The 25,233-nt window shown below is 41.6% G+C and overlaps 1 protein-coding gene across 1 annotated transcript in view; it reads right to left on the reverse strand.

Annotated features, from left to right (window-relative positions):
* Positions 1-1,389: 1,389 nt before the first annotated feature.
* The window catches only part of LOC134608595 (monocarboxylate transporter 7-like), a 32,557-nt gene continuing 8,713 nt past the window's right edge, over positions 1,390-25,233 (reverse strand). Inside the window, exons 3-5 of the mRNA XM_063451575.1 lie at positions 16,372-16,500; positions 4,560-5,303; positions 1,390-1,775 (exon numbers count right to left, since the gene is read on the reverse strand). Of these exons, the coding sequence (XP_063307645.1) occupies positions 1,390-1,775; positions 4,560-5,303; positions 16,372-16,500 (1,259 nt within the window). The remainder of the gene's footprint in view (positions 1,776-4,559; positions 5,304-16,371; positions 16,501-25,233) is intronic.

The following is a 25,233-nucleotide window of genomic DNA, read 5'->3' on the forward strand; positions in this document are numbered from 1 at the left end:
TGGCTACTATAAAGACTGGACATACCCCGTTTGCAATACCTTGGGTTGTCTACTATTGCAAATGGTATGCCATCATCGGGGTAATTTTCATTCTTGGGCTACCATAGGGTCTGAAAGGCAACGTACCCAATCTGGCAAATTTTAATGTGAAACACTAATATGTGTTCAGCAAAGTCCCCCGAGTAGAACAGTACCCCCCATGTACAGGTTTTATGGTGTCTTGGAAAGTTATAGGGTTAAATATTGTGCTAGCAAATTAAATTCCCTTTACTTTCGGCATGGGTTGTCAGGCAGGTCCCGCTAATTGTAAATAATTAAGATACCCAATTATATAAAAATATTACATAAATATATATGTAGAATTAATATATGTATATATATATACGTATGTGAATATATATATATTATATTTCTAAAATATTTTTATTTATATATAGGTATATATATAGTGATATTTAAGTATATATTTATGTATATAGATATATATATTATTTCGTTCTACGTGTTTTTTGATATAAATATATATATTAATATTACAATACAGTTAGAACGAAATAACACACATCTATATATTTTTTAATTATTTTTTTTAATTATTTTATTTATTTTATTTTTTAACGTATTTACATATAAAACATTTTTATATTATATATAAATATATATATATATAACAATAATTCTATATATATTTAATCAGTATCAGTCTACGTGTAATTTGATATTAATATATATATATATATACAATTATATATATATTAATAGTGAAATACACCTATACAGTGTATGTGTGTGTATGTATATGTGTACATATATACTTAGATCATATATATATAATATATATATATATATATGATCTAAGTATATATTATTATTTTTTTACACTTTTAACATTTATTTTATTTTATTTTCAGCCAGTAGGGGGACCACCTGTCATTACAGGCAATCCCCCTGCTGGCAATACAGAAGCCAGCTAACCCGGCCATGTGATTGTGAGGTCCTCGCAAGGACCTCACTCTCACATGGCCGGGGGGGACCGGAGGAGGAAGATCTGCCGCGGGCGGGCTCCCTGGGAGTCCCCCCAACCGCGATCGCCGGCACCGGGTAAGTAAGGAAAGACCGGAGGGCGTACTATTACGCCCGGCGGCGTTTAGAGCCGCCTATAATAGGACGTAATAGTACGCCCTCCGGTCTTAAGGGGTTAATAAATAGTATAATAATAATAATAAAAAAGACCAATAGTAGCACAGAGACTGGCCCTGTATATGTTTGAATAGAGCTCTCATATCCCCTCTGAACTGTAGATTTTTAGAAAACTTGTGCCACATGTATGCAGATGAACAGAAAGAATGCGAAAACCCATGGGTGGCAAGGTGTCCAATGATTTTCAGATCAATCCGCTGACAGGTTTCCATTCATTTCTGGGATTTCTATCACCACATCTTGGACATTTTGACATTCAGTGGAGTCTTGTGTATCGGGTGACTTTTTCTTGCACTGTCCATTAATGCAAGGTCTTACTATGGCAGGTAGTTCCATCTCTATAGTACTGGAGTTTTCCTCAGTTCCTGACGGGTTTTCATCTACTACTGCATTGTTTATTGGCATGTCTTGTGCATCTTGGAATTCAGCTGAGTCTTGTGTAGCTGGTGCCTTTTTCTTGCACAGACCATTCTGAGAAGGTTTTACAAAGGCCAAGCATATAGCACCAAGTGCCATCCCGACAGCACTGAAGTAGAATGCAGACCCATAATATTTTGTTTTGTCCACCAGTAAACCTAAATAAAAGAAAATAAAACAAAAAAGTAGAAACATTACTTTCAGCCATATAATCTTCTGCAGACATAGCTTGTACTTATGTTAACCCCTTAACGCCGTTACGGCGTTCTATGCCGTCCCGCATTAAATGGGCTTTAAAGCCGTTGCGGTGGCAGAGAACGGCTTAAGCCCCCAGCAGCTACGATTTACTCACCTCCGCCGCGATTCTCTTCTGGAGGGCTGCCTGACAGCCCAGGCAGCCCTCCCACGGCAAATGAAGCCCCCGGGGGCCATGTGATCACTCTCAAAGAGCGATCACATGGCCCCCTATAGCTGGTTGTGGATTTGCCAGCAGGGGTACTGTCTGGAGTGTCAGACAGTCCCCCTGCTGGTGGATAGTGTTGGTAACAAAATACACTTAGAATGACATTCTATATCTATCTATCTATATATAAAATACAAATAACCGCAAATATATATATACAGATAAATATATATAATTACATAAATAACTACATAAGTGTACACGTAGACTTTAAATACATATATATGTATATATATTAAAATTCTATGTGTATATTTAAGTAATATTTTAACATAATTATGTGATTTAATTAGTTAAAATTTGATTGACATACCTGACAACCCAGGCAAAAAGTGCAGAGTGCATTTTTCACACATGATCGGCACTTTTACTGACGATATTATTGTTGTAATACAAGTTACCATTTTGAAACACTAACATTTGTATTCAGCAAAGTCTCCTGAGTAAAACAGTACCCCCCATGTACAGGTTTTATGGTGTTTTGGAAAGTTAGAGAGTCAAATATAAGGCTTGCATTTCATTTTTTTCGCATAAAAATTTGCCAGATTGATTATGTTGACTTTTGAGACCGTATGGTAGCCCAGGAATAAGAATTACCCCCATGATGACATACCATTTGCAAAAGCAGACAACCCAAGGTATTGCAAACGGGGTATGTCCAGTCATTTTTAGTAGCCACTTAGTTAGAAACACTGGCCAAATATTAGTTTTTTGCTTTTTTCACACAAAAACAAATATGAAAGCTAACTTTGGCCAGTGTCTGTGACTAAGTGGCTACTACAAAAGACTGGACATACCCCACTTGCAATACCTTGGGTAGTCTACTTTTGCAAATGGTATGCCATCATGGGGGTAATTCTTATTCCTGGGCTACCATACGATCTCAAAGGCAACATAACTAATCTGGCAAATTTCAATGTCAAAAAAAGGAAATGCAAGCCTTATATGTGACTCTCTAACTTTCCAAAACACCATAAAACCTGTACATGAGGGGTACTGTTATTCTCGGGAGACTTCACTAAACACAAATATTAGTGTTTTAAAACAGTAAAACATATTACAACAATAATATAGTCCATAAAAGTGCCGTTTGTTTGAAAAAAATGCAAAAAACTTAACTTTTACTTAAAATATCATTGTTTTAATAAAATTTACCAGTTTTAAACACTAATATTTCAGTTCAGCGAAGTCTCCCGAGTAAAACAGTATAGGTTATAGGTATTTAAAATCTACGTGCATACTAATGTAATCTTTTATGTAATTATATGTATTTATCTCTATATATATATTTGCGGTTATTTGCATTTTATATATAGATATATATATATAGAATGTCATTCTAAGTGTATTATGTTACCAATATATATATATTAATAGCAAAATACAGTTAGAATGAAATTACATATGCATATATAATTTATTTAAAATTTTGTTTCAATATTTTATTTTATTATTTTATTTATTTATTATTGTAATTAGACGTATTTATATATAATATATGTGTATATATCTATTATATATATAATATATATACATATTATATATATGTAACGTCATTCTAAGTGTATTTTAATATTAATATATATACTAATATATATATAAATACTTTTAATTTAATTTTACACATGTTTAATACATTTTTTTTACTCTTCCTACCAGCAGGGGGACTGTCTAATATTTTAGACAGTCCCCCTGCTGGCAGATCCATAGCCAGCTATGGGGGCCATGTGATCGCTCTTTGAGAGCGATCACATGGCCCCCGGGGGCCTCATTTGCCATGGGGGGGCTGCCTGGGCTGTCAGGCAGCCCCCCAGAAGAGGATCGCGGCGGAGGTAAGTAGCTGCGATCTTTTGGGGGCTTAAGCCGTTACGGCGTTCTATGCCGCCGCAACGGCTTTAAAGCCCTTTAAAGCCGCAACGGCATAGAACGCCGTAACGGCGTTAAGGGGTTAAACATATATTTCTCAGAATTCTTAGCCCCAGTGTTTGCTCCATCAGTGCAAACATTCCTGCTTTTTTGTATAAAACTAGGACTAGGATTATGAACTAGTGAGCAGGCACTGAGTCAGATGTAATTATTACACATTCACACAGCGCCTGATACTTGTGGAGTTTATAAACAGTTTTCCAGAGGATGCTGGACTGACCAAAACAGTCACATCTGTCATATTGCAGGGTTCGCAGTGTTGCATAGCTCATTCAAATACTCAAAATAGGGTGACTCTAATCATTGTAGACAATATATGATTCTGTTATGATGGCACAAGGAAACGAGCCCTGTGGAGACACTCAGAGTATTGCAGGTTATCATTATTTTAAATTTTGGAGTGGGCATTGGCAGAGGCCAACAATGAAGATCAAAGGATGCCCAGTGCTGGCCCATGCACAGCTGGTGCTAACCAAGTGCTTGTCTTGTTGTGTGACTTCATGGGCTAGTGGGGAGATAAAAAAAAATAATTATAACAAATTGTATTAGTTACCTGTTAATGGGGGTCCCGTCAGTGATGTGAAACTTTGAATAAAGACAAAGACTCCAACTGCTGATTCCATCTTCTCGATGCCAACAATGTCCTTTTCCCCTATCAGCGGAATGTAAGTTGCTGCAACAGCTCCCATAATGTAGCTGTAAAAGAAGCTACATGCCATCAGTCCCAGAAAAGTATGAGCAAAAGGGACGGCAACAAGAGCCAGGCACAGCAGGATGACAAATGTCAGTTCAATGTAAATCTTATTAATTGGCTCCTTGTGCATGATAAGGCCTCCACTAATTCTTCCGAGGAGTTCAGCAAAGGCCATGAAGATAAGAATGCGTGTTGAAAGTTCTTCAGGTATGCCCAGACTTACACTGTAAGGAATAATGAATAGGGGAGGTACAGAAGTGCCAAAGACAGCAAATAATCCAAATAGTGTGTAAAATATAAAGCTAGTATTTTTCAATACAGAAAAATCAAGTACAAGCTCATCCTTTTCAGACTCTACTGGCTCAAGCATCTTCTCCTCTTTGGGCATGTCAGTCTTTGCCTTTGTATTGTCTACAGAATCTGTGATGTCTATAGTAATGCGTGTGTCCTTATTATCAACTTCTGAATGTTGTTTTGGGTCTTCTTCTGGTATAATAATGATTGGCTGTAGCAAGAATCCACAAACCATGATGACAAGTTGCAGAGCTCCGATGACGAACAGGCAAATTCTCCAGCCCATGTATTGCATAAGTGCAGTATAAGCTGGAAAGTAAAGAAAAAAGCATGAGCATGTAAGTGGGAAACAATCATCAGAAAAATATAAATCTCACAATATGTTTTTACATAGTTAAAACCCTTAAAACGTTCTTCATATTAGTATTCGTTTATACAGAATTTGTTGGCACTATATAAGTGTCAATAATAATAATGATAATCATAATAATAATAATAATAATAAAAAAGGAGCAATGATTAACTAGAAACGGAATTTACAGTGCTTAGGTCAAACATTGCCAAACTGGGATCATTATTGAGTTGAAACACAGTTCCCAATTTGCAGAACTGTTCCTGAATTCACTACAGTTTTGTTTGTTGTTGGGTTTACTCACCAAACTGTGAATTGCAAACCACATTTAAAAAAGAAAAAGAAATGTATAGTCACAACTTGGCTATTTTTGTTATTAGGTTTGCAATTCACTAGCATTCAGTCATTATCCATATAATTGTGCTTCGCAGTCTGCTGAAAAGTAGTTCTATGACCAAACATTTTTAGACTAGATTTAACCCCTTAACGACGAGTGACGGACGAGGTCCGTCACTCAGGGGAATGCGTTAATGACGAGTGACGGACCTCGCGGGGTTAATGGTGCTCCGGTCTGCCTCTGCATTAGAGGCAGACCGGGAGCACCGGATCGGGCTGTCAGAGTACATGTGCCCGCTCTGACAGCATGCCAGAGCGAGCACATGTGCTGTGTATACTCACCTCCGCCTCCCTGCACTTCCTGGTTCTGTGTGAAGTGCAGGGAGACGGATCTTCAGTGATCCTGCCCCCTGGTGGAAAGAAAATATAGTAAAATTAAAATCCCACCCCCCTTTACCCCCCCTTTACCCATTTTAATAAAAAATTAACCCCTTCCCTGCCAATTGATCACTGACTACAGTGATCAATTGGCAGGGATTACATTTTACTAAGATCTGATTTTTTTTTAACCCCTGAGGGTTAATTATTTTTTTTTTTAACCCTCAGGGGTTCAATTTATTTTATTAATTAATTTAAATATTTTAAAATTATAAATTTAGCTAGCTGGGGAGGGTGGAAGTTAGTGGGGAATTGGGGGATTTAGTATTACGCTAACTAGGGGTTAACGTTAAAAAAAGTTTAAAAATACGCTTTAAAAAGTTAAAAAATTAAGTTAAAAAAAAAGTTTTAATAACATTTAAGTAAAAAATTTAAAAAAATAAACCCTTTACCCAGTCCAAATAAAAATTAACCCCTTCCCTGCCAGTCGATCACTGCCTACAGTGATCAAAATACAGATCACAGTATTATACTGTTCTAATTTTTTTTTTAACCCCTGACGATTAACTTTTATTTATTTTTTAACCCTCAGGGGTTAAATTTATTTAATTAACTAATTTAAATATTGTATAATTAAATATTTTGCTAGCTGGGGTGGGTGGGAGTTATGGGAAAATGGGGAATTTACTGTTAGTGCTGCTTACTGCTAGTTAGGGGTTAACGTAAAAAAAAAAGCTTAGAAAAATGTTAAATCTGTAAAAAAAAGTTTTACGAAAGTTTAGGAAACTTTAAAAAAATGAATAATCAAAACAAAAGTTTAAAAAATAGTTTTAAAAAGTAAAAAAAGTTTTAAAAAGTAAAAAAATACATTTAATAACGCTCATTACCACTACACCTGGTACAAGCTAGCGGAAAAATGATCCCACGCTAAGGTTCAAAATATGCCTTTTGAAATACCCTGGGATGTCTTCTTTAAGAAATGGTATGGCTTTATGGGGTATTTGGTTTATATGGCCTGGTAAAATACTCTAAAATGGGACATGGGCACAGCGTAAAAATTTAAAGTTTGAAAAAAAATGGAATGGCTGTGTCCCAAATGTGCCCCTCCGATGTCCACATATACCTGGCAAAGGTACATACGGGGGTATTTTTGTACTCAGCAGACATAGCTGAGCAACATATGAAGTATTATACAGTGGTAGTACACATAAGGTTTGCAAAATATGGTGGGAACTAGAATTAGATTTGCAGATTTCTGTAGAGGAGTGGAACTCCTCTCTAACTATGGTAAATAAGTATATACACTGCCTTAACCTGTCTGAGTGCCATTTTAAAGTTTTATATAGATGGTACTATACTCCAGCCAGACTGGCCAGAATATATGATTCTACTGATCCAACGTGTTGGAGATGTGGAAGTCAGCCAGGTACTTATACACATATATGGTGGACCTGTCCTGCGGTTAAATATTTATGGTTATGGGCATTTAATATTTTTACAGCCATGACGACAAATAGAATTGAGGAGAATGCCGCTGCGGCCCTCTTACATTTAAACCTGACTTTCAATTCCCAGAAGGATGTTTGTTTTGCCATTCATTGCCTAGTCGCTGTTAAAATCATTATTGCGCGACATTGGAAATCATCAAAGCCGTTTGACAAGCAACTATTGATTGATCAGATCATGTTCCAAATGTCAATGGAATATGAGCTGATCAACAATTCGACTTTTATGTCGAAGAAGCAACAATGGTACAAAGATTGGTTAAAAAAATACAAGGGCTTATTTGGACACTCTTCTAGCTAGATAGTTTATTATATTTGTATTTTATTGTGAAGTATTTGTTGGCCTTACTAAGGGATAAATCAAATAGAATATAAAATAGATGTGGATCTAAATAAATGACTATATGCTCTAAATTATCTGCTCCAAAATTTGGTGATGGTTTTTTTTTTTTTTTTTATTTATTTTATTTTTGTTATTTATGCTGGTTCCTATGGGATCATTGTGACACTATCTTTCTGTACAATGTCAAATAATGTGTAATAATTTATTCAAATATTTATTTGTTTGTAACACTGTACATGAATTGAATCTCTTAAGACCCAACATAAAAAAAAAAAAAAAAAAAAAGGTTTGCAAAATATACTGTGCAAACTCACTTTGTGTGTAAAAAAGGCAGAAAAAACGCTTATTACCACTACACCTGGTACAAGCTAGCGGAAAAATGATCCCACGCTAAGGTTCAAAATATGCCTTTTGAAATACCCTGGGATGTCTTCTTTAAGAAATGGTATGGCTTTATGGGGTATTTGGATTATATAGCCTGGTAAAATACTCTAAAATGGGACATGGGCACAGCGTAAAAATTCAAAATTTGAAAAAAAATGGAATGGCTCTGTCCCAAATGTGCCCCTCCGATGTCCACATATACCTGGCAAAGGTACATACGGGGGTATTTTTGTACTCAGCAGACATAGCTGAGCAACATATGAAGTATTATACAGTGGTAGTACACATAAGGTTTGCAAAATATACTGTGCAAACTCACTTTGTGTGTCAAAAAGGCAGAAAAAACGCTTATTACCACTACACCTGGTACAAGCTAGCGGAAAAATGATCCCACGCTAAGGTTCAAAATATGCCTTTTGAAATACCCTGGGGTGTCTACTTGAAGAAATGGTAGGCCTTTGTGGGGTAGTTTGAATTTAAAACCTGCAAAGATGCTTGGAAATTGCACATAGGCCCGGCGTCAAAATTCAAAGTTCGGTCAAAACTGATATGGCTTGGTCTCCTATATGGCACTGTAGCTTCACAAAATAGTGCCATAGACATACAATGGGGGTGTCCTTTTACTCAGAAGACTTAGCTGAGCATAATTTGGGGGGTTTGAACTTAGTGGCACACATGAAATATACAAAATGCCCAGCAAAAATGCAATCCGTATGTAAAAAATGCACAAAATTATTTTTTACCACATACTTTGGCATGTAATGGTAAAAAAATGGGGGCATGTTAAGGCACAATATGCACCTTATGAGATACCCTGGAGTGTCTTCTTTTACAAATGGTAGGCCTTTGTGGGGTGTTTTGAACAGTAAAACTGTTATAATACCCCAAATGGAAGCATAGGCTCATTAAATCCGTCTCTCAAAATTCTACTGTGAATACTGAAAAGGACAGGTCTCCTGTATGGCACTGTAGCTTCACGAAATAGTGCCATAGACATACAATGGGGGTGTCCTTTTACTCAGAAGACTTAGCTGAGCATAATTTGGGGGGTTTGAACTTAGTGGCACACATGAAATATACAAAATGCCCAGCAAAAATGCAATCCGTATGTAAAATATGCACAAAATTATTTTTTACCACATACTTTGGCATGTAATGGTAAAAAAATGGGGGCATGTTAAGGCACAATATGCACCTTACGAGATACCCTGGAGTGTCTACTTTTACAAATGGTAGGCCTTTGTGGGGTTTTTTTGAACAGTCAAACTACTATAATACCCCAAATGGAAGCATAGGCTCATTAAATCCGTCTCTCAAAATTCTACTGTGAATACTGAAAAGGACAGGTCTCCTATATGGCACTGTAGCTTCACGAAATAGTGCCAAAGACATACAATGGGGGTACCGTTGTACTCAGCAGAAGTAACTGAACACATAATAAAACTTTGTACAGGAATAGCACACACCAAATTTACAAAATACACATGAGAAGTTCTTTGTTATAAGTTTGTGTGCGAAAACCCCCAAAAAACACAATTTTACTCCAATATTTAGCAGAGGTTGGCGGTAAAATGGCTACGTAGAAAGTGTCAAAACAACCTTAGGTAAATAGCCTGTGGTGTCTACTTTATATAAATATATACTTTTGTGTGGCAATTTTGTTTTCTTTTATGGCTATTAGGCTTACAAGACAAACATACCAAATTCTAAAATCGCTCCACATAAAAAGTTTATTTTACTCCTTGTGCTTTGTGACCTGTAACTACCAAAAAAAAACTGAAAATCCCAGACACATTATATATTCTGTAATTCAGAACAACTAAATGAATTTATTTTTAATTACTTTCCTTAACCTGCACTAATTATGTACACATTATTACTGCAAAAACTGTAAAAAAAACACACAAAAATTAATTTTTTTGCATATTTCTGTATTTTTTTTTATAATAAATAAGCATTTATATATACATGTGTTACATCAAATTAAAGCCCTTTCTGTCCTTTAAAAAACGGTATATAATATGTGTCGGTGCAATAAATTAGTAAAATGCAAATTGCAGTTGAACGCAAATAGCAAAAAATGCAAAAAATGCCGTTGTCATTAAGTGAAAGACAAGCTTCTGAAGCTCTGTCCTTAAGGGGTTAAGACACTTTTCAAGTGGCAAAGCCATTTTAAACACACCTTTTTTATTAAAAGTAAAAGAGAGCTGGTCACAAATGCTTGACGACAGCGTTATAAACTACTAGATAGCACTGAAATTCTAATGTTGTGTCCATGTTATATCCATATAACGTGTGGCTCTTTCTAATGTCACTTTTCATTTTAAAAATAGATGAACTAGAAAATGCCTTAAGCAGGAATGCCTTCAGTTCAGCTACTTTGGCCTTAAATTTTAAATTCACTCTGAATTCTCACTCTATTAAATAGCCCTGAGAATCTCTTTCCAGCATTCAAAATTTTTTTGCCACTGTAACAAGTTTATTCTCAAACCTGTGAAATGTTAGGGACTCACAAGGGAATTACAAATTTACCCCCATTTTAGTTATTTTTGCCTAAATTTAGTAATTTCCTAGTCAATTCATGTCAATACACCATTAAGTTTATAGCCACCTCCCCACCCCCTGCACCCACACCTGGCATCATGTGGGAGACATTTAAATTGTCTGGAGGGTTATTTTTCCACCATCATGCGTGGAGTAATAATTCACTTGATAGGTAGTGGACAAGTTCTTTGTACAGCTACACTAACCCCTGTATAAAGTGGGGACTTCGTAATAAAGTAAAAATACAAGGTGGAACATACCATTATCCCTCCATTTCTGCTCAGTGGATGAGGTATTGATAAGAGCAGTAGCTGACTGCCATAGTTATATATTTATTTCTACAGCAAACAGGGTGACAATGTTTCAGCCTACACTGGCCTTTTTCAAGTCATAAATTTAAGATCGTGCCTATCGATACATATCTGGCGGCCACTCCAATAGGGACACGAGTCTCGCCGCCAAGGATGTCCTTTTCCCCCTCTCTGGAACTCTGCTGCGCCGGATTTGGTGATATAGCTGCTGAGTGATTATAGCTGTTATAGCTTTCGCCCACAGACATTAGCCGAGACTTAATGCTGGGAGTGAACTGGTTTAATGGGGCATGGTACATGCAATGTATACACAGACCCCCAGCAGAGAGTCTCCATATAGTTCAATACAAACTCCTCTTCGGCGTCTCTGTGTCAAAAGACACCTCAAAAGAGGTTAAGAGGGTTAACAAGCTCCAAGGTGGGCTGAGTACTGGGGGGTATAAAAAGGGAAAATTTGTGTTCATGTTCGGTTACCGAACGGGAACGGGAAAAGGATACACACAAGTATTTTCAGTGTCAGGGTGTTCTGTCATACTGCTCCCCCCCTTGTATGGTGCTTCAGCAGACATGGCTTAACAGTTTTCGGGTCAACTTCGATATGTCTAGACTTGCTCGTTAGTTGGTGAGCTCAGTTTGCCTTGACAACCCTTCGGCGTTCCCGTTCTGCTTGCTGGGCCGGTAGTGTATGGTGAAGTTGTATGGTTGTAAAGCTAGACTCCACCGCAGTAATCGGGCATTGTCTCCTGCCACCTGGCTGCCACCAGTTGAAGATATGTGTTAGGGAGGCACAAGAACAGGGGAGAGAGATATGATAAGGTGAGATGGGACAGGATCGAGCAGGCAAGTAGTCGGGCGAGAGGAAAGGAGAAGCGCAGCCACCTCTTGTTTAGTAGTCGGGAAGAAAGTCTGAAGGGCAGGAAAGGCATGATCTACGTGCGCTTGAGAAAGAGAATGGCAAGGTGGGGAGAATTCTTTTCGTAGCGGTTCAATCTTGTCAGTAAAGTAGCAAGCAAAGCATCGGCTGTAAGGTTAGTTTGGGGGGTGGCCACAGCAGGGCGAAGAAGAGAGTTAAAGGTGCTGATGAGTTCTGTCTGCTGTGAATTGGGTGCGCTGTTCCAAAAGGATCTGCCTGGGAAAACCTACTTGAGAGAATATCCAGATCAGTGCATCTGCTACGGTTTCTGCTTGGATGTTAGTCAAAGCGACTGCTTCAGGATAGCGGGTAGCGTAGTCCACTATGGTAAGTATATACTTTTTACCGGAGGGACTAGGTCTCACTAGGGTTCCTATTATATCGACCGCTATTTGGCTGAATGGTTCCTCAATGATCGGCATGGACTGCAGCAGAGCCTCGGGGTGATCTCCGTTCTTTCCCACCCGTTGACAAACATCACAAGTTTGGCAGTACTGCTGAACATCTTGATTCCCGGTCAAAAGAAGTTCTGGGTTACTTTATGAGACGTCCAGCCTATGCCCAGATGTTCTGCCGAAGGTACATTGTGTCCGATCCGTAGGAGTTCCAGCTGATACTTCCTGGGAACTACAAGCTGGTGCTTCTGGGATGGGGCTGCCCCTCTATTATGATTCTCTGTTAACCGATATAGCCTGTCCTGTTCTCAAATAAACTTTTTCCTCTCTAAACCCCCTTGTTTGGTGTCTGCCTGGGTCCTATAATTTTGGAGTGTGGGTCTTCCCTTGCCTCCCTCCCAAACTCCTCTGGGGTGTCCCAAGCTAACTAGGCCAGGTCTACTGTCGGGGTTGGGGAGTCATCGCTTACCTGGATCTCCTCAGAACGTGAGCCAGCCGGGCTTGAAGATGAGTAATTACTGGATGAGCTTCCGCAGTGTTCCTGGTAACGTAGGCTGAGGTAAGGGTCCCCAAATCACTCCCGAGCAGTACCTCCGCGGGCAAGTCTTTCATAATCCCCACGTTCACAGTACTGGATCCAGCTCCCCAATCCATGTGAACTCGGCCAGTGGGTAGTCTGTAAATAGCGCCCCCGGCTACCCTAATGGCCACAGATTATCCAGTATGTTCATTGTCCCGAGCCAAGTAGCGTTGTACTAATGTCAGGGTAGCTCCGGTGTCTCTCAGTTCCCTAGCCGTTTGTCTGTTTACAATGACCAACTGTGTATGTTGTTGAGGGTTGTCCATGGTAGAAGCCTGAACAGGATCAGCTTCATCTAATACTCTCCAGGATCTTCTGGTATAGGCTGTGACTCTTTCCAGGGATACGTGTTCTCTGCTTCTAAGCAGTGGGCTGTGGACCTGGGTGGTACAGGGTTGGTATGACCCCACGAGGGTCTTGGGGGTTCCAGTGGGCAGTTGCACCTTACATGCACTAGTTGCTGGCATCGGAAGCATCTGGGCCCGGTCTTTGTTGGTGCTGTTTGGTTCCCAAGTAGTCCCCTGTAAGGTGGTTGAAGTTGGTTGGAGGTTCCTGGAGCAGCAACTTCGGTGCGGGGGCAGGTCTTACTGGTGGTCGTTCAGTTTTTCAGGTGTCTGTGTATACATCTGCCAGGCGGGCAGCCTCTGGTAAAGTGTGCAGTCTCCTATCTCAGATCTGGGTTAAGTAGGTTAAAAAAAATGTTCCATTAAGAATAATTGTAGGATATCCTCTCCCGACAAGGCTGGGCACCCTATATCCAGTATAAGCCAGTATAAGGCATCTCTGTGGAGGCGGCATTCTGCATAGGAGTCTTTATCCTCCTTTCGCAATTCCATAAACCGCCTGCGGTATGCTTAAGGGGTGACTGCATACCTGGCTAGCAGGGCTTCTTTCTATCTTTCATACTGATGAATCTCCCCATCTGGTATGGCCCTGAATGCCTCAGCAGCTCATCCTGATCATTTTCCAGCCAGTATCATTACCCAGTCATCCTCTGGTACTTTGTGTAGAGCGCACTGGTTTCAAAATCTGTGAGATTTCCATCAATCTCATCTGTCTCTTGAAATGCTTTTAAGGCTGTGAAAGGTACCTTCCTCCGTTCTGGCTGTGGAGTGGGGCTTTCAGTCAGCGGAGCTCCCGAACACTGTATTTCGGCTAAGTGTAGTTGGTATTCCCGCTTGGCTCTAGCTTCTGCAACCGAGTCCGCCAGTACTTTCATTATTATTTTGTCAGGAGGGTTTGGCCCAAACAAGGCCAAGCGAAACCGATCGTCCCGCATCTGTTCGGATTCTTCAGTGTTCGTGAAACTGCTTCGACGCTGGGATTGGTTCGGTCCAGCTTCATTAGTTCGGCAATTAAAGCCCTTTTCCGTATGTTTTTAGCATTTCATCCCTGCCTCTCCAGCACATCCTTCAATGTGGATCGCTTGAGCTGCTCGTAGCCATTCTCCATCTGCTGCTAGTTCCGGGTTCAGCATCCACTCTTGGGGAAAAGAAAAATCCCACAGCTGCCACTAGATGTGGCAGCCACCCAGGTAGGGACACGGGTCTCGCTGCCAAGGATTTCCTTTTCCCCCTCTCTGGAACTCTGGTGCGCTGGATTCAGTGGTTATAGCTGCTGAGTGATTCTAGCAAGCTGAATGATTATAGCTTTCCCCCACAGACATTAGCCAAGACATAATGCTGGGAGTGAACTGGTTTATTGGGCCATGGTACATGCAATTTATACACAGAGTACAGTTCAATACAAACTCCTCCCTGGTGTCCCTGTGTCTGGGAGATAACTGAGTGTACTTTGCTTAAACTTATTATCTCCCAGGCACAGAGGTACCATGTGTAAAACACATAACACCCCAAAACAAATACAATATTACAAGGGACCCCTTGGGGATACAAGTCCTATATTCCCGAATAGCCTGGTTCCGAGCGCCCAAAGTGTCCAAATAGCGCTTAGATCCCACGAATACAGAGGAGTCGCCACCGGGGTAAAGTTTTGACTGACCGCACACGTGGCGTCTGCCCAAAATAGTTCCAGAGGAAAAGTGGAGGTGGTTGGTCACTTTCGGAAGTCCCAAAACGAATAAAGCACCAAACAGATTATCTTGTTCCTAGGTAGCTATTGTTCGCCTAGTTTTTGCAAACAATCCTACCGAACAGCGCTCTGCTGAGATGTTTGGAAAGGGAGCAGGCGAGGATAGAAGTTCAGCGGTGTTTGCAAGTTAGTCTGTCCATTTTAGTTCTATACACTCGACGTTCGAACACCACTCCCTGCTTTCATGCAACAAGATGGCCTCTGACTCAGTTCCCACATGTTCGTTCATGTGAATGGCGGCCACCCAGCAGAACACTTGAAACAATTAGGTGTGAACCGATGATGGAGGTGTCAAGAGAGGTCAATAGGGTTAACAGGCTCCAAGGTGGGCTGTGTACAGGGGGTATAAAAAGGGAAAATTTGTGGTTTTGTTTGGTTACCGAACGGGAACGGAAAAAGGATACGAACAAATATTTTCAGTGACAGGGTGTTCTGTCACAACAGTGACAGTACAATAATGATATAATTATATGTAACTAAAATAGAATTAAATCATTCAATTACAAAACACAATATCACATACTAATTGGTTTGGTACTTCTGGTTACTACAAAAATAAAATTCCTCATGAGAGATCACATGTCAATTTCCTGACACAATGATATCATCAGAGACAATCTTAGCTCTCAAAGAGGGGGAACATAACATAATTAACAAAACATGTAAATAATAGCCCCACGTAAGAATAAAAAAATAGAGGTTAAACTTGGAATCACACAGAAATGTGATTCCCAATCAATGTGGTTACATGACCACTACTTCAAAATACTCAGATGATGCCCACAAAGGCGTTATCAAAGGGGAAAACCTATGATGCCACAGGAGTAATGGGGTTACCGGTCATGTGACCGCAAGCATGGTAGGTAACACTTTTGATGGCTGCACACTGTTTACAGGAAATGCTCAAACTAGGAATAAGTCAGGTGACGGATAAAATAAGAAAAAAAAATCCCTGTGGCTGCTGTCTGTTGTACTGGACAGTCTCCACATACATAAACATTGCACTACCTTGGAGTTTTTAATGATTTTCTTGCTGACTTCTAAAGCAGGGAACAAATAGTCCAGATTTTTTGCATCTGGGTCCTTATTTTTGCCATTTTGTTGCAGCTGGACAGGTTAAATGTGGTGGACTTTCAAAAGGTTGTATTGCAAAATTCCCACAGGTGTAATCTGGTCCATTGTGCACTGACCTGTTGGTTATTGTTACTTTAGGGAGGGCAGACACTAGTTAATTATAGATCTTACCTGGAACAAATACAATGACTGCAAAACATTCCCCTGTGGTTGCAGCAGAAATAACCAGGGACCGGCGCCTGTCAAAGTACTGTGACAAAATGGTGAGGCTTGGGAAGAAGCTAAGGCTGAAGCCAAGTCCTAAATGAAAAAAATATATATGTTATCGAGAATTAACATTGAAACAGAACTGCTACCAACTAGCTGCACTTAGATTCTAGGTAGCAAGCTTAATTGTTATGGCAAATTGACTGTGCATCAACCCTTTATTCATAAATAATTATTATTGACCAGATCTATAATTATTACTAACTATAATATTTACATTTAGAATAAGGAGACATTAGTTCATCTAACGAGTATAGCAATGTTATAAGTTACTACCTAGTTTTCATACATTTTTCTTGTTTAGAGTTATTTGTTTAGCTCTACATTTTCATGAATAAAATCCAAATGACAAACTAAGGGAAAACTAGACTTGGAAATATTCCCAGACTCGTTTTTTCCATTCTAATTTGTGAATCACAATTTTTGTATTAATTATATTACATTTCCTAGTAAATGTCTATTATTAAGAACCTGTTTTTATCCATAATTCTGGTTGAGGCTGATTTTTATTGTCAACCCATCTCAAGGAGTCCGAGCAACTATTTGCTGCTTGCAGTGATTAATTCAAACTGTAATTTACTAAAGTCCGACGGTCCATACTGAATGGGGCAAATTAATATGGTTGACTACTCATACAGACCCCTTGTAACAGATGCCCTGTTCGTTGGATTTCTAATTTTGTTGCTATCTATTCATTTACACTACCATTCACCTAAAACGGTATACGAATAGAAACAAACAAACTTTACCCAGCTAATTTGTATACAGAATGTTTTACCGAACCTATCGACCACCCAAGACAGTCGTGTGCAGTCAATTGACTTATTTGACACTATTACAAACCGCAACTCTAACGTTCTAAGTGGTTCACTGGGTGGCTGTCGATTCGTATGCACAAACACGTGGCGGTGGCCATCTTGTTTTGTCGAACGCGTTCAGCGGGGTTTGGTCGTCAAGTGTCTGGAACTATTTTCAGACACTCGATGGCCCGAACACCGCTGAGAATTCCAGGACAACTTAGATTCGTATTCATTCATCCGAAGAAGGTGGCATTCGGTAACCATGCACGAAAGAGACCAGCCGCACCAGCTGAATTCATGGAACTATTCTGGGCAGGAGCCTCGTGCATGGCCGGGCAGAAATGGGACTTCCACCTAACTTTCGAACCCCTGAACCGATTTGAATGATTTTTAAATATATTGTTCCCCCAGATAGGGGTTATCAGGAGATGTATGTTATATGGGGTTCTGATGTGATTTTGGGGTGTTTCTAGAAATGCATAACATTGTCCCTCTTTTTCATTTGGAGATAATTGAGTTGATACAGTAATTAACTCAAATATCTCCCAAGCAGAGGGGAGGGAATGTGTGTAATGTATGGTGTGTCTCTCTGTCTGACTCTATGTTTATTGACTTCACTGTGTGTCCCTGTTCCCAACAAGGTCCACCTGGGTGTCATCCTTGTTGGGAAAAGTTGCATAAAAGGCCAGTGTGGCCCCATTAAAAATCAGTTCAGCTTAACCCTCAACACGTAGCCTTGTCTCGTGCTTGTAGGGAACCTGCTTCACAACTAATCACTAGCTCTTGTAAGAGCTCTACTACCTATTTGGAGATTTGATCGGCGGCGATGACATCTGGAGAATACTGCAGCATAGCTCCATCTATAGGAAAAGGACGTCTTTAACTGCTTACACCCCTTTGATACTCAAGGGGTGTATGCAGTTAAAGACGCCCTATAAGTCTTATTTATTATTATTTTACACCTTCTTGTTGTGGTGGCTGGCTAGCAAGTGCAATTCTATCTAGCCCCCCTAAATATAGTAATATCTTAACTATATTCCAGTCTGCTGGTGCGGTCTCTGCCCCATATCTGCCTCTTTTGCTAACATCATCAGAAGTGATGATCTCAGTCAACTAAAATGCTTCCCCATAGGAAAGCATTGGATTGGCTGAGATTGTCAATTCTGATTGTCACGCCAAGGGTGCATAATTCATTGTTGCACTATAGAATATTGCCATTTAATGTAATTTATGTAGTGCATATTTGAATTGGCCACTTAGTAGAGTTCAGATGACAGAAGGGGTAATGTAAATTGCAAAGGAATGTGAAAAGGGCCAGATGGCTTACAACAAGCATGTCAAACTCAAAGGCTAACACAGGCAAAATAAACAAGGTTTACGTTTATATAGGCTGCAAAAAAACAAAAACTTCAGTTTTCACAGAGACGTAGGTTTATTTAGAAAAGTACAGTATAAAAAAAGTTGCCATAATACAGACAAGGGGCTGTGTAGGAGGGGGGCTGGCAGGGAGCGTTTACTTACCTCTCCTGCAGCTCCCTTCTCCTCTGCGCTGGTCCGGTCAGCTCCCTCTGCAAGTCCCAGTGTAAGTCTCGCGAGAGCCGCGGGGTCAGAGTGCGGCTGCGAGACTTTCACTGGGAGCTGACAGGGGAGCTGACCGGACCTCGCGGAGGAGAAGGGAGCTGACAGGAGCTGCAGGAGAGGTAAGTAAACACTCTCTGCCAGCCCCCTCCACTGAACTGCCAATGCCACTGGACCACCAGGGAGTGAGAGCCCCCCTCCCTGCCATGTATCAAGCAGGGAGGGGGGACGAAAAACTAAATAAAAATGTAAATAATAAAATATTAATAATAATAATAATAATAATAATAATAAAATTAAGAAAAATATTAATATAACAAAAAAATATTAATATTAAAATTATAATAATTAAAAAAATAATAATAAAAATGCCCACTCCCCACCAAGGCTCTGCATCACACTCTGCATCACACACACACACTGTATTCATACACACACACTGACCTCATACACACACACTGACCTCATACACACACACACTGCACTCATACACACACACACACACTGCATTCATACACACACTGCATTCATACACACACACTGCATTCATTATATACACACACTGTAAATAAATATTCAATTAATATCATTTTTTTAGGATCTAATTTTATTTAGAAATTTACCAGTAGCTGCTATACTTACCCAGTGAAAGAAGAAGAATGTTACACTGTATACAATTTCAAATAAAACGTATACAAACATAGCCAGGATTCAGCTGTAAGCATTTGCAACACTTACAACAATCAAGTAACATACATTCATATAAAATGTAAGTTACTTAGCCTTTTAGTAAGTTACTAAAAGGCTGAAAGACCTGAATTGGTCTTTCAGCCATATTTACTAATACTAAGTAAAGATTACTTAGTATTAGTAAATTATGCCCCTATTCGCTATACCGCGAGTAGGGGCATGTCTATTAAACAGTGAGCAACCTGTGGCGGGTGGGGGCCCTAAAGAAAAAAAAGGGGGGAGGACCTATTGTCCTCCCCACCGGCCCCCACCCCTGAGCGGTGGGTGGGGGCCCTAAATACAAATTGGGGGGGGGACTTAATGTCCTCCCCCCTGACCCCCACCCCTGAGCGGTGGGTGGGGGCCCTAAATTAGAATAAGGGGGGACCTAATGTCCTCCCCCTGGCCCCCACCCCTGAGTGGTGGGTGGGGGCCCTAAATACAAATGGGGGGACCTAATGTCTTCCCCCCTGGCCCCCACCCCTGAGCGGTGGGTGGGGGCCCTAAATACAAATTAGGGGGGAGACCTAATGTCCTCCCCCCTGCCCCCCACCCCTGAGTGGTGGGTGGGGGCCCTAAACTAGAATAAGTGGGTGGGGACCTAATGACCTCCCCCCTCGCCCCCACCCCTAAGCGGTGGGTGGGGGCCCTAAACAAAAATAAGGGGGGGACCTAAATACAAATTGAGGGGGACCTAATGTCCTCCCCCCTGAGCGGCGGGTGGGGGCCCTAAATACATATTTAACCCCCCTCCCCCCAGGTGACTAGGGGTCCCCTAGTCACCCCCTCCCCCCAAAAAAATAAACTCCTACCTACCCTCCTCATCCTAAAAATAATGAGGTGGGACCTTTAACTAAATACCTATAAAAATAAAAATAAACTTACCTTTCAATGTTTTCTTTCTTCTAAAATCTTCTTTTTTTAGCCCCAAAAAAGGCCAAATAAAAATACATAATAACCGACGCAATTAAAAAAAAACAAGAACAAAAAACAATAATCCATCTTCAACCCGGGGAGGGCTCCGTGCAGACTGAAGGCTTATAAAACCTTTCCCCGCCCTGCAATTAGGCTCAGAGCACTCTGATTGGTGGGTTTAAACCATCTAATCAGAGTGATCTGACAGGTAAGTCTCTACATTTACCTGTCACAGCACTCTGATTGGTTGGTTTGAAATCCACCAATCAGAGTGCTCTGTGTCATTTTACACAGCGTGGGAAAGTTCTTTGGAATTTTCCCACGCTGTGTAATTTGACTCATAACACTCTGATTGGTTACTTAATCCACCAATCAGAGAGTTATGAGTCAAATTACACAGTGTTTGTTTATTTTTAATTGAGTCGGTTATTATGGCTTTTTATATGGCCTTTTTTGGGGCTGAAAAAAAAAGATTTTAGAAGAAAGAAAACATCAAATGGTAAGTTTATGTTTATTTTTACAGGTATTTAGTTAAAGGTCCCCCTCATTATTTTTAGGGTGAGGGGGGTAGGTAGGGGTTTACTTTTTGGGGGAGGGGGTGACTAGGGGTTTGGGGACCCCTAGTCACCTGGGGGAGGGGGGGTTAAGTTTGCATTTAGGGCCCCCCCAATTTGTATTTTGGGCCCCCACCCACCATTCAGGGGTGGGGGCCAGGGGGGAGGACAATAGGTCCCCCCCCTTATTCTTGTTTAGGGCCCCCACCCACCGTTCAGGGGTGGGGGCCAGGGGGGAGGACAATAGGTCCCCCCCTAATTTGTATTTAGGGCCCCCACCTGCCACTCAGGGGTGGGGGCCAGGGGGGAGGACATTAGGTTCCCCCCCCCTTATTCTTGTTTAGGGCCCCCACCCACCATTCAGGGGTGGGGGCCAGGGGGGAGGACATTAGGTTTTTTTATTTTTTTTAACAGTTAGCAGCCACAGTAATTTTTACTTAGTATTAGTAAATTTGTCTGAAAGACCAATTTAGGTCTTTCAGTCTTTTGGTAGATAACTCCCTAATACCGTGGGAATTAGGGAGTTATCTACCAAGCGGCTCCAAGTAAAGTCCCGAAGTACCGAAGTTGCTGAAGTTCCGAAGTGCCAAAGTGTTCAAGTGCCAAAGTTGCCGAAGTTCTAAAGTGTCGAAGTGCCGAATTGCCGAAGTCCCAAATTTCGGAATGCCGAACCGAGCCGAATATTTTCCCCATGCTCATGCCTAGCTATCAATAACTATCAATAACATAAAAATAAATTTTTACCGATAGACCCCATGCCGCCAGACCAACCCCCAGTAAGGGCACAGACACCCAAAGGGATACCAGATGGGTCTGCCCCAGTTACCCAGCGGGACTTTCAGAACCTGGTCGGGGAACTCAAAACCCTCCTGGCATCCAGCACAGCATCCATAAAAACAGGTGCAGTCCACAGAGGACGATATTTCCGGCATTAAGCAGGGATTGACAACCCTACATGACTCGGTCCTGGCCCTACGAGCCCAACAGCAAGCAATCTCTCTCCACTATACCGCCTTTGATGACAGAACAAGGCGCAACCACCTTAAGATCAGGAGAGTACCAGACGCAATCATATCTGACGAACTGCCTCACTATATGAGGCGCCTCGTAGCCGCTGTCCTGCCGCCAATGCATGCCAAAAAATGTAACACAGATGGGATATACCGCCTACCATCCTCAGGCAGAGCAGCCCCAAATGCGGTTCAAGATGTGATTGTACGCTGCACCACCTCCCAAGACAAGAGCAGGCTGATGACAGCTCTCCGGGGCAAGACACCATTAACATTTGAAGGCGCACAACTCACAGTCTATCAAGACCTCACTAGATCCACGCTACAATGGCGAAGATCGCTGCACCTGGTCACCAGCACCCTCAGAGAAGCGGGACTGGAATATCACTGGAGGTCCCCCAGGTTCCTGGTGGTCACACACAGGGGAACTGTCCATAAACTCTCCACACTAGCAGAGGTCCCGGCATTCTGTAAGGCACTGGGCTTTCCCGCACCCACGCAGGATGCCGACCGACGCAGCAGATACCTGACTCCCCCGGACACAATAATAACCAGGACACACACAGTTTACCCCCAGCTGAGATGCTTCTATCTTGTTAGCCCCGAGACATTCCCAGTTTGCCGCTATGTTCCCAACCCTCCCCCCCCCCCACCCCGGGGCCCTCCAGGGCTTAGGGTAAGTTTAGAAGGAGGCCCTGAATCCACAACCTGTTCAGGTTGCATTAAGCTCACCCATATCACGCAGCCATCCTCCCGGAGCAGTTCACACACTCCTGATAATGTACCAGTGCTGGTCCATAATCTTAACGGTTCATTCCTGTTCTCACACTAATTGCATGGGTTCAGGGATGGCCACAGTGGTTATTTCTGAAGTTGGGAGCGTTAAGGTCAAGCCTGAGGCCCTCGTCTATATGGGACAGATAGGTTATGAGTTCTTCTAAATCCTCTGGCAAGTCCCTAGCTGCAACCTCATCCAACAAAGTATCCGAGAGACCATTCATAAATATGTCTACAAATGCCTGGTTGTTCCATCGCACTTCTGCAGCATAAGTGTGAAATTCTAAAGCGTACTCCACAAGAGGAAGGGATCCTTGTTCCATCTTAAGAAGAGTTTTGGCTGCATTCACTCATCTTCCTGGGGGATCAAAGGTTTGTTTGAATGCAGCCACAAACTCAGCATAGTTGTATACCAAGGGGTTGTTATTTTAACATAAAGGGTTTGCTCATATCAATGCCCTATCTACAAGTAGGTTGATCATAAAACCCACTCTAGTCCTTTTGATAGGGTAGGCCCTGGGTTGTAATTCAAAGTGTATGCTGACTTGGTTTAAAAACCCTCAGCATGCACCTCCGTAACGTAAAGGGGACGTCATATGAGTGGACGTATTAACTGTGGCAACCTCTAGGTTAAGTGAAGCAACTACAGGTATAGGATTTTGCGCTTCGGTTTGCAGATGTGCTGTACGAGCCAGTAAAGTCTGCAGAGCAAGGGCAAACTGGTCCATTTCCTCGAACCGCACATCATGGCCAGAAGCTTGTGGGTTGACACCTGCAGGGTCCAAGGTCCTATTCTAATATCACGGTCGTGTGATAACCCAAAACGCAGTATGTAAACCCACAAAAAATCCAAGCATGTATTACTGAACCTTAAAATGGTCGGATTTAACGTAGGTGAAAAAGAGTAGTCAGAGGATAGACAAAAATCATAATACCAGAGATCAGGAGAATGATACAAGAATAGCCGGGTCAGCATACTAGAAATCAGGAGGTCAAAATACAAACTGAGTCAGGGAACCAGAAAACAGGAACGTCAAAATCCAAGCCGGGTCAGTATACAAAACCAACAGTAAATATGCAAGCCGAATCAAAGAGCACTAAGGGGAAAATAAGGAACCACAATAGGGCAAGGAACAAGGCAAAAGGCACCCCTTTTATAAGGGAGCGTCTTTTGCTTTAAGGCCACGGGGCCGTGTCAATGACGTCATGACGTTGGAGCGCATGCGCCACGTCATAAAAAGGGGGTGACTCCAGCGGCCGGCGTGTTACATGCTTAACTCGTTGGAAGAGGAGTCTGCCCTGGATCCTGCACCACGTGGGCATGATGGAATAAGGTAAGAGATCTTGACAACTTTGCTGGGAGGGCAGATTGTGTGTTAGTCTGTGCCAGAGCACGAGATGTATGCAATACCATGAGGGAATGGGCAAAAACAACTTCACAGGAAGCTAGGGGAGGAAGAGTGTGTGTGCCTATCTGTGCCAGAGCCAGAAATGTTTGAGATGCCATGTGAAAAAAAAAGTGGTTTAACTCATTGGGAGTCAGGGCAGGATGAGTTGGTATGTTCACCTGTGCCTCAACCAGGAATAGGTCAGGTGCGAGAACCAGGAGAGTTTGAGGGTCTATGTGAGAGGATGGCCTGGCTGGGTGAGGAAAATACGTAAGTGTGGGCAACATTCTGTGCCTGACCATGGGGTGTCAAAGGTGTCCTGTGAAAATGTACAGAAAAAAACTTCTAGCAAGAGGGGGTTGAATGAATATATGTGCAAAAATGTGCCTGAAGCAAATGTATTTAATGTGCTGTGTATAAAATGTGGAGGGACAGCATGGCTATGAGGGAAGAGCAGAATGTTTGTGAGCCGTACTCCGTGCCAGACTCAGCCAGTTCCCAAGGTTCTGTTTGTGTGAGGAGATGGAGTGGAAGCGAGGGAGAGACAGTGGTTTCATCGGTAGGAAAGTCGACCCATCCACAGTCTGCCCAAAGTGAAGGGCAGGGACAGACTCAGCCTGTGGATCCAGGGAGTATGGCCGCATGGGAGCATACTGTTAGGGAAACAAGGAACCTTGTCACCTTATCACCACCACACGTCACGCATACACCCAAGCCAGCTCAGGAGCAGGAGTCTGTCTCTAAGCAACTGTCTGGTTCTGAACGAAAGGTTCAGAGTCAGATAGTGCAATGAGCCCAGCAGACAGACCACACAATAAAAGAGATGAAGGGTGTTGATACAAGCAAATGGGAGTGTTTTCTGTCTCATCTTTTGTGTGTTTACAGGGGGTACTGCAGAAATCTGTTGGTTTCTTCCCCTTAGAGATTCTACATGGGTGCAGTGGGTGTGGCCCAAGGGATGTGACCAGAGAGCAGTGGGAAATGGAAACAGGCAAATCAGGCATGTTTGTTGTGG

Source organism: Pelobates fuscus, chromosome 1 (assembly GCF_036172605.1).
Source record: "Pelobates fuscus isolate aPelFus1 chromosome 1, aPelFus1.pri, whole genome shotgun sequence".
Classification (NCBI taxonomy): domain Eukaryota; kingdom Metazoa; phylum Chordata; class Amphibia; order Anura; family Pelobatidae; genus Pelobates; species Pelobates fuscus.